Below are 9,735 nucleotides of genomic sequence, written 5' to 3'. Positions count from 1 at the left end.
GACACATGATAATGGAGCGAATATGGTAGCCTCCATACGTGAACTTAAGAAATCGCTGAAGTCGAGTGATATTGAATTAAGCTCGCTTGTGGATATTTGCTTTGACGATGCTGCCGAAGAACAATACGACACCTCAGATGACGAAGACGAGCACTGTGATGAACAGGTGGTCGAAGCATGCAATGCTGAGCTCGATATTGAAGAAGACGAGAATGACGATTTTGGTAACGGAAAAGATGGAGAAAACGATAAAATTGTGGAAGCTTCACCTGACACTGAATATTGTGAAATATTGGGCAGCGTGAGATGTGCAGCACACACCGCCCAACTGGCAGTGTGGGACGTTGCCAATCCTTATGACAAACGTGTCGCAAAAATTCAAAAGCTGGTTATTAAGCTGCGACAACGGGAATATTATAAATTTATCAAAGAGCATGACGCCCACTTGCCCCCGTACAGTAACAAAACTCGTTGGAACAGCACTTATCTCATGTTGAAATCGTTGCTAAAACAAAAAACGTTCTTCAACATGCTAAGAAAAGCGTATCCTGAAATTGGTAAGTACATAGTAGCATCATAGATAGACAGACACATTCATTCAGCTTTCGGCTCCCGAAACCTACTTTGTCTACCTATATTTATGTAGGGTGCTGAGCTACTTGGGCAATTCCATGATTCACTTTGACATTTTTAGGGTTTTTGTAAGCCGAATTGTCTGAAACTTTGCCATTAGAAGCACTTCAATACGACGCATATTATGGCCAAATATGAGCACAATGGCTTCAAAAAAAAAACCGCTGCTGAAGTGAATCAAAAGTGCCAAGAATAGAATCCGGCTCCCTATGTACTCTTTACTCTTCATAGAAATATCCATTATCATATTTCTCGTATCACACCCATTTGGGAGTCGGTTTCTATTATAGGCACTCTTGATTCATTTCGGTGTTTTTTTTTTAAACCTTTACAGTACTTGCTGCCGAAACCAAATTTTTAAAATTCAGGATAAAATGCAAATGAGTTATTTTTTATGCATGCATTACAAAATTTGAATTTAGTAATGGTTCTGGAGCTAAGTCCGATTATATTAGGGTGCCTGAGGTTTTTCATAACTGAAATTAATATATGATCGATCTACCTTACAGAATATAGCACCTGTTTTTACATGGTCATGTAATATCGTTTCCGGTAGGGTCCCCGGAATGCATTTCCAGTATATTATGCACTGATACTGTTTGACGGGTTAAAATCCATGATTTTAGTAAAGGTAAACGCTACTGAGAACATATTTGACCACAATATGCCACGTACTGAAGTGCTTCTTATTAAGTATTTCATTGTTTTATTTTCAAATCATAAAAATTAAAAAAAAAAATTTTGATTGCAATTTTGATTTTGTTTTGAATTCTGGTCTCAATGTATTTCTTTATAATCCTTGTTATTTACTGTAACTTCTTCGACTTGTTTCAAGACACTTTTTTAATTAAATGCACCATTTTTTAAGTTATAAACTTTAAAATTTTAAAAACTCCTTTTTTGATAGGTAATTATTAAATCTATCTAAAAAAATGCAAAATTTAGATATCCAATGTCATATTGGATAGTATCTAAAACATGTGCCAAATTTCATTCAATTCTTAAGAGGTAGCCCACAATGGCCGTCCATCCTTATGCTCCTGTAACGCCTGCACGCAAATAAAGCCGTTCCAGAAAATGCGAACATTCAGTCCTGTATTTCAGAACAAGCTGTTTTTTGCTTTACGAATATACACCATGAACTAAAATCACGGAACCCAGAACTATGTTCCACAAATATTTCGTAACGCCTGCAAAACTGATCGCTGGCATCGAAAAGATTTCATAGATCCATGATTTTAGTTCCGCTAATTGAGAGCACTGTTCTAGGAAACAGGAACATTGTTCATGGTGGTGTTTTGTAAATGGTCATTTCAACACAAATGATAAGAATCCCCTTTTCGGCTTCCTGTCTGTCCATGATTTATACTAGAGCTTTTGGATACAAATCTGTAAAATTTTCAACCACAATAATAGCATTAACAAATCTGTAATCATTGCAATCAGAGAAAAGAAAACGAAGCAATTAAAATTCAGTGCTGTTAGAGGCATTTGAAATATTTGCTCCGGAGGAACATGAAAATTTGCACTTGCAAACCCAGGAGCTTTTGAGCAATATCAGCACCGTTTTTCAGCAACAGATGTAACCATGAATTGTTAGTTAATTTACAACACAATTTATCATTCCAATAAAACTAATAAAACTACTTTAGAAAACGAAAACACATCAAACTCAAATTTCGAGCTTCATTATTAGTTTTGTTTTTGCGCATCACCTTAGTTTTGTTTTTGCGCATGCGCAATCGCGAATTTGATTCTATGGGTTCTCGATATCGTGATTTCATAGACGTGGCTCTGAAAGCGTTACAAACAAGTGGAAAAGGCAAGACTCGTTCACGAAAACGAGATGCAAAAAGTCTCGCTTTATGGAACTCAATCATGAAATAGCAATGTGTTCCGTTTACCATGACGTTTTGTTCACGAATATGGGAACGGATTTTTTTTTTGCGTGTGTAGCGGAACTAATGATGTGGCTGCGTGCTTCACAGTTGGAGTTGGGAAGTGTCCAGTTTTATATAATTTAATATTTTCTTGGTATTAGTTATTTGACAATAAAACGATACACAAAACCACGATAGTCTCACAAATCTTGGACACTTTAACACACCACTGGTTACAAATTCGTGTTTCTTTTAGGTAGCTATAAGTAAACATGGTTCGCTACTATCATGCAGAAACAGAACGTGCTGATATTTCAAGAAACACTATACTTAAAGCGTTAGAAGCTACTAAAATAATGGAATTTCTCTAAAACAGCTTGCCAAACATTACGATATTAATATGTCAATATGTCTACTTCGGACAGCCGATTGAAAGAAAAAAGTTGATTGAAAAGTTCCAATATAAGAGAACGCACGGAAATCTCGTGAAATGTCTATGTGAAGTTAGTTCAAAATATAAAAATGGAGTAAATATCTATCCACATAAAAAGGTTCTTAATACCTTATTGATGGATTCCGTTTGATTTCTCCTGAAGAGTTATCCTACGTCATATCCCCACTTGTGGGGCAAGTGAAAGTAAGGAAACATTTTTCAACAACTTGTTCTGTATTTTTTCTTCAATTTTACATAACAAACAAATTCAACTATACTGCTTATATTTGTTGGGAGTCAAGCTAAAAAATATACACGACCTCATTCGTTTCAATTTAAAGTCTCTAGTATTTGAAGAATCTCAACTATACGAATTCCATTGCCCACTTGCCCCACGGTACCTTATAATTTAAAAAAAATGATTATTTTATACGCCGGTAACAAAAATAATACGAAAACCCCTTTGGTGTGTAGTCTTTAGGTGTCGGAACCGACGGAATTTCACGGTAGAAACAAAGTAAAATACTATAACCAGAGTGTTATGCACAACCGACTTTATTCAAAGAACGAGTAAAACAGAATGAAGGGAAGTAAATGTCGCAGCATAAATTCAAATAAAAACAGCCTACTGTGACTCAATTTCAAAATTCAAACTTTCTTTAAACATCGCCATGCTCCAACACTCCTCCTCGATGTTTATTTCATGGTTCTCATACAGTACACACCGTTTAACACATCTCCCACTAAAAGAGTCTTCTCGTCCTTCTCAATGCGACATTTACCGAACTCAAATTCAACACGTGCTCCTGATTGTACAATACGCTGAACCGACATAAGATTACAATTTAGTTCTGGGACCAACAGAACATTCTTAAGCTTTACTGTTACTGAATTTCCACTACCATCAAATCCAGTAATATATCCCTCTCCGATTCCTACAACTTTCGTTACTCTTCCATCTGCTAAACAGAGTTCTCTCGATACACTAGTTAATTTAGCAAAGAATGACCGATCCGACGACACATGATGCGATGCTCCAGAATCAATAATCCATCCGTCAGTTGGGGTGTTATCCGTTGCCAAGAAACATATTGAACGATCGGTGGCCCTCTGCACAGCCACTTTCGCTTCATTTCCTGACGGTTCTCCTGCTTCATGAACAATTCCTTGCTGTTCTGCCAACCTGGAAAGGTAAACGTAGCAGTTCTTCCTTATGTGTCCTGGTTTACCACATTCGAAGCAAACGCGCCGATCGTCCTCCTTGTCATATTCCTTCCGGGATGCATTCCTTGTCTTCAAGACGGCTACCTTCATTGCTTTCTCCTCCTGCATCTCAGATTTGTGCTGGCGTTTGTAATATTCGTTGAGCTGCTTTGCTTTTACAGTCCGTTCTGTAAGTTTTCCATCGTAGCCTTCAATCATCGTCACAAAACTATCGTACGATTCTGGCAAACTGGCCATAATGAAATTACACTTCACCTCCTCCGCAATATCACAACCAACTTCAGCGAACTTATCGAATAACGCATCCTTTCTAATCATATGCTCCTCCACGTTGCCACCCTCTTCCATTTCCAGTCTGCACAAACGTTTTACTAGCCCGACTCTTCCAGCAGACGATTGCCGAACATGATACTCACGTAATATGTTCCACGTTTCTTGTGCCGTTACAGCATTTTTGATCAGCTGCAATTGACTGTTTTCCACCAGATATCCTATCGTAGCCGCTGCTCGCTCATCTTTGTCAATCCAAGCTTCAGTCCGACCATTTCTTGGAGGAAGATCATCAGCAATGACGCGCCAAAGTCCTTCCCGGATCAAGATCTGTTTCGTTCGTTCCTTCCACAAGTCATAATTTTGAAAATTCAAACGAACCGCACCAGCTTTCAGATCCATGTCCATCGTCAAATACTTAACTTCCACGAACCACTGTTCACGTTTTCTCTGGCCTGTATAGCTACTTTGCTGGGCCCATAACCTGTCGGAACCGACGGAATTTCACGGTAGAAACAAAGTAAAATACTATAACCAGAGTGTTATGCACAACCGACTTTATTCAAAGAACGAGTAAAACAGAATGAAGGGAAGTAAATGTCGCAGCATAAATTCAAATAAAAAACAGCCTACTGTGACTCAATTTCAAAATTCAAACTTTCTTTAAACATCGCCATGCTCCAACATTAGGCAGATCCCTCTTATCCCTATTGATGACCAATATCAACTCATGAGATTGCACTGTACTCGATTATTTTTTGTTTATAATATTTTTCCTTGGAGCTTCACGAATAATGAATTTGATATACACCTACCAATCAATTTAGTTGCAGCCATTCCCGTTACAGTTCACCCACATTCACTCGCCGAGCTTCTAGTTACCCTCCTTACAGTTTTCCAGCAGATTGCAGCAAAAATCGCCCAACCATCGATCCCCGTGGAGTCCAATCTCCCGAAACAGCTTTCCATTGACCGTCAGTCGGTCATTGATTGCATCCAGCTGTTTCTGGATGGCTGCCAGCGTTTCCACGTGACATGCAAGGACACCAATAACGGGACAGTGCTGTGCGGATGTGAAAAGGAAAGGGATTTTAAAAATAGTTAAAAGTGTATGAGCGTAGTCAGTGGACGAACAAATAAATAGATAGCTGGATACTGACAGGATAAGAACTAGAAAGCCTGGCTACACCCATGTAATAGTGTGTGGTGCTCACAATAGGTGTGACCGTGAAAAACCTCATCCAGCCAAGCGTGCTCAATAACGTTCGTTTCAATAACTATCAAAACGTAGTGTAGGCGGTGGATACGATTTTTCACTTGGTGTACCGAAGTGGTTACTATGAGGAAATTGCATGTCGGGCTTTTGAGCGTTTTTCTGGAAACAATAAACTATTTTTAAAAACTTCATACCCTCAATACACACTAGTTCAGAATAAGCTGCCTATGGAAAACCACGATTTTTTGTTATTGTCATGTTCAAATAGTTAAGGATAGTTAAAATTAAGTCTTATGCCACACTTACATCCAGCCTTACCCATAAATGAGAAGGGTCAAGGTACATTCCCGACTTACAATCTTTTGGTCTTACTCTTCCCTTCGATTTAGCTTTAAAAAGATTTTCATTTTGTTGGTTAGTTTCCGACAACGAGCCTTTTCATGCACTCAAGTCTTGTCCCGATCTTTTATGGATTGAAACAAAAAGATGAGAGCTGTTCTTGCAGTGAACCCCATGAAAAACTTTTAACTGGTCGAGAGTAAAGATTAGAAACTTACCTCTTCGTACCGTCGTCGATGCTCGCACATCTGTTGCTTTATCACGTCGGCATCCGGTGGCCAATCACGGTCCGGGTCCGTCATTCGTGCGTTTACCTCTAGCAACGCCCGGTAGCTGCCCATTTGTTCCGAGTCATCGCCCGAACAGCAGAAAGTCATCGTGCGAAAAATGTCCGAAGAAAATTATCGATGGTTTTTAAGGGCTGTTCATTTTATAAAGTGGACACCTTGTTTAGGTAATATAATTTTTATTTATTAATGAAATCGAATTCAGTTTGGGGCATTCCTTAGTCGAGTGATTAGAGTCCGCGGCTACAAAGCAAAACCATGCTGAAAATGACTGGGTTCGATTCCCGGTCGGTCAAATGTGAAAATGGCAACTTTGGCAAAGATAGCTCTCAGTTAAAAACTGTGGAAGTGCTCAAAAGAAAACTAAGCTGAGAAGCAGGCTTTGTCCCAGTGGGGATGTAATGCCATAAAGAAGATGATCGTACAATGTTGGTCGAACGATGTACAGAAACCCGATTTCGATTCTACTAATAAGTTGATATTCAATATTGTTCACAAGGTGTAGGGTTACCATATTTGCTCTCACCGGAAAGAGTACATTTTTTCAACACTCGAAAAGAGTACTGAAGAGTACGCTTAGCCTTAAAGCTTCAAATTGTGAAAATGCTTATTTTTAACTAACGTGTTTGTCTTAATTTCCTTTGATACTTTTTGTGTTTTATAAATCTTAAGTCGTTGCTCACATTAACTTAATTGTCAAAAAACAGTGCAATTTCCAACATTTTGGAAATATTTACTAAATACATCTTTTTCACCATAATAATGCAAACAAATGTCAGAATCACATTCAAAGTCAATTTTCTCACATTCACAGTTAAGTTTGTCTTACTTTTTTATAGTAAATTTCACGTAATTTAATCTAAATTTCATTCGCTTATCCCATAACATGCTTGATTACTATACTGGGCATTATTAGTGAATTATTTATATATTTTTTATGATTACGAATATCACACATATAGCCGTTCAAATTTTGGCAAAATTATAGTCTATCAAATATTTTGTTGGTACTTTAGCAAGAATTTTCTTTACCAAATGTAGAACAATATTTGTTTGCACAGGAAACTATTACCGCTAGTCTCTTGTTTCTATATTTAGTGAGATATATGAGCTTTTGAATACATTCTAATCATTTTTGAGCTAATTATTCCAATCCAATTCAGCTATTATATAACGATAATAAATCTCTGTGTTGTTTAGTGGATTACCGATAAATAATCGAAAAACCAAATTTAGTACTACATCATTGATTTCCACTACACTGTAAGACTAAAGTACCCTCTTTAAGAGAAACTAGTTTAACTCATAAAAAGAGTAAAGGGCCTGTACCCATTAAAGAGTAAACGGCTTGTACGTCAAACTAACGAGTGAATTTTACCCACTATTCGAAATGAATTCAGTTAGGAAAGAGAGTAAATTTTACTCTGTTTTTAGTTTCACGACTTATAATAACAATTTGAAATTAATTTATGAATAATAATAATAAAGAATAAAGGACAAACAATCATACAGCAGTTTTGCACTTTATTAATCAATAAATGTTGCTTTTGCTTGATATTAACATCAATTTCTATATAAAAGTACTGCTCTCGGGCGTTTGGCCGCAGTTTCCAATCTGGATAATGCTCCTGATTGTAGAGACGAACAGCAACGAAGTTGTTTGGTTCTAAAATCCATTCTGTAAAAACAACAGCGTTTCTTCAAATGAGATGGATAATGTTTTTCGATATTGGACTCACCTGAAAATCTAGACACTCCTGCATTATTAGCGACCCAGATGCGACTCCAGTTACAATGAAACATAACGGACTGAAAAACAGCATCCGCCAAAATATCTTAAGGATTTTTTCACTCATTAAAGGGTAAACCATCGGAACTTACAAATGGGCAAAATTTACCCACTATGCAACATTTTGAACTATCCTTTATTTTGACAGCTTCATATATCAGAAAATAGTGGGTACTTTTTACACCTTAAAGGGTAATGCCAAGTTTACAGTGTAGAGTTTGTATCCTTTTGACAGATACGCGTATTTTGACCTCAACCGTAAGGCCATCTTCAGTGTCGTGTACTCCTAATTCGGGTCTAGTACACGACACTGAAGGTTGAGGTCGAAATACGCGTATCTGTCAAAGGATGCAAACTAGCGGAATCAAATGGTATAGTACCAAATTTGGTTTTTCGTTTATTTATTATTTAACGAAAATCGTAGGATATCCTGTTTTTTATGAGAAACATCTGTTTTTTTTTTCAAAGGATTATTTGATTTACTCGGTGATCGTCAGTAATAACTAGAAAAGAGTACACTTTAGCCCATTTGGCAAAAAGAATAGTACAAAAATTTTTTAGACAAAAAAGAGTACATGTACTCTAAAAAGAGTACGTCTGGTAACCCTAACAAGGTGTTCACTTTATAAAATGAGCAGTCCTTCGGTTCAATCAAAATCGAACAAGAAGAAAATCAAAACTCACAGTCTGTTTCTGTCTGCGAACAAATTTCCCTGCTGTGACCACCAGGAGCCACCGTTATTACTGAAAGCCGTTCGCCAAGGCAAGGCCACTTCTTGGGGGCACCGCTCCAGCCGGGTGATTGATTGTTCCAGTTCGGCTAAAGTTTCTCCGATAAGCAGAACCGCACCCTCCAGCCCGGATTGATCACGTTCCAGCGATAGCAAATCGGGATGGAGTGAGGCCATCTTTTTGGGGACAAAAATCCGGTGCCAAATGAACCGACAAATTGTGGCAATTTAGTGCAGAAAATGGAACTACTTGCTTACCGAATCGACGTTGGAGTGAACGGTTGAATCCCCCTGGCGAACTGCTTCGGCTTGCCGGACAAAGGAAGGCTCCAAATCCAATTCACATTCCGTGAATAGAAAGTCTGCAGTGCGATTCAAATCGTCGAAATTCATTCCGGAAATGGGTTGTGCTGTGACCAGAAAGATGAGAAATGGAATTTGATTCCTAAGTGGAATTTTGGAGAGGTCAGTGCCTACTTTAACGCACCTGACGAGTTGTCAAGAGGCAATTAGTGACATGTGGCTCAGTTTGGAAAGGCTCATTTCTTTGGTGGAAGGTTCCGAAACGTACTCATCGATTTCTTTTTAGAGTAACAGCTTTTTGAAGATAAACAGCCACCCAAAAAATTCAAACTCTTTCTACAGTAGCAATTCAGGCCTCCAAAGACGAATTGGCTATGAATAAAATGGCTAGGAACTTTATCTCAGAAGCTTGAAAAGCTTCCACTTAGAATGTTGAAAAGCAAATTTCGTAGAATTTTATCTCCGAAGATTGAAAAGTTTTTCTGGATGCTTGAAAGCTTCTTCTCGGAACTTTAAAAATATTTTTTCTATCCAAACCTGAAGAGCTTCGTCTCCGAAACTTAAACTGCTTCCTCTCAGAAGCTTGAGAAACTTCATCTCAGAAGCATGAAAAGCTTAATCTCAGAAGCT

The 9,735-nt window shown here is 37.9% G+C and overlaps 1 protein-coding gene across 1 annotated transcript; it reads right to left on the bottom strand.

Annotated features, from left to right (window-relative positions):
• Positions 1–4,975: 4,975 nt before the first annotated feature.
• LOC110681187 lies at positions 4,976–9,264 on the bottom strand. Its single transcript, XM_021856964.1, has 3 exons — positions 8,756–9,264; positions 6,214–6,328; positions 4,976–5,503 (listed from the first exon to the last, which is right to left on the bottom strand). Exons 1-3 carry the CDS (start codon positions 8,977–8,979, stop codon positions 5,315–5,317), a joined length of 528 nt encoding a protein of 175 aa, XP_021712656.1. The 5' UTR covers positions 8,980–9,264; the 3' UTR covers positions 4,976–5,314.
• Positions 9,265–9,735: the final 471 nt, after the last annotated feature.

This window comes from Aedes aegypti, unplaced genomic scaffold (genome assembly GCF_002204515.2).
Source record: "Aedes aegypti strain LVP_AGWG unplaced genomic scaffold, AaegL5.0 Primary Assembly AGWG_AaegL5_hic_scaff_547_PBJ_arrow, whole genome shotgun sequence".
In the NCBI taxonomy this organism is placed as follows: domain Eukaryota; kingdom Metazoa; phylum Arthropoda; class Insecta; order Diptera; family Culicidae; genus Aedes; species Aedes aegypti.
This window is presented reverse-complemented; position numbering and strand designations above follow the sequence as displayed.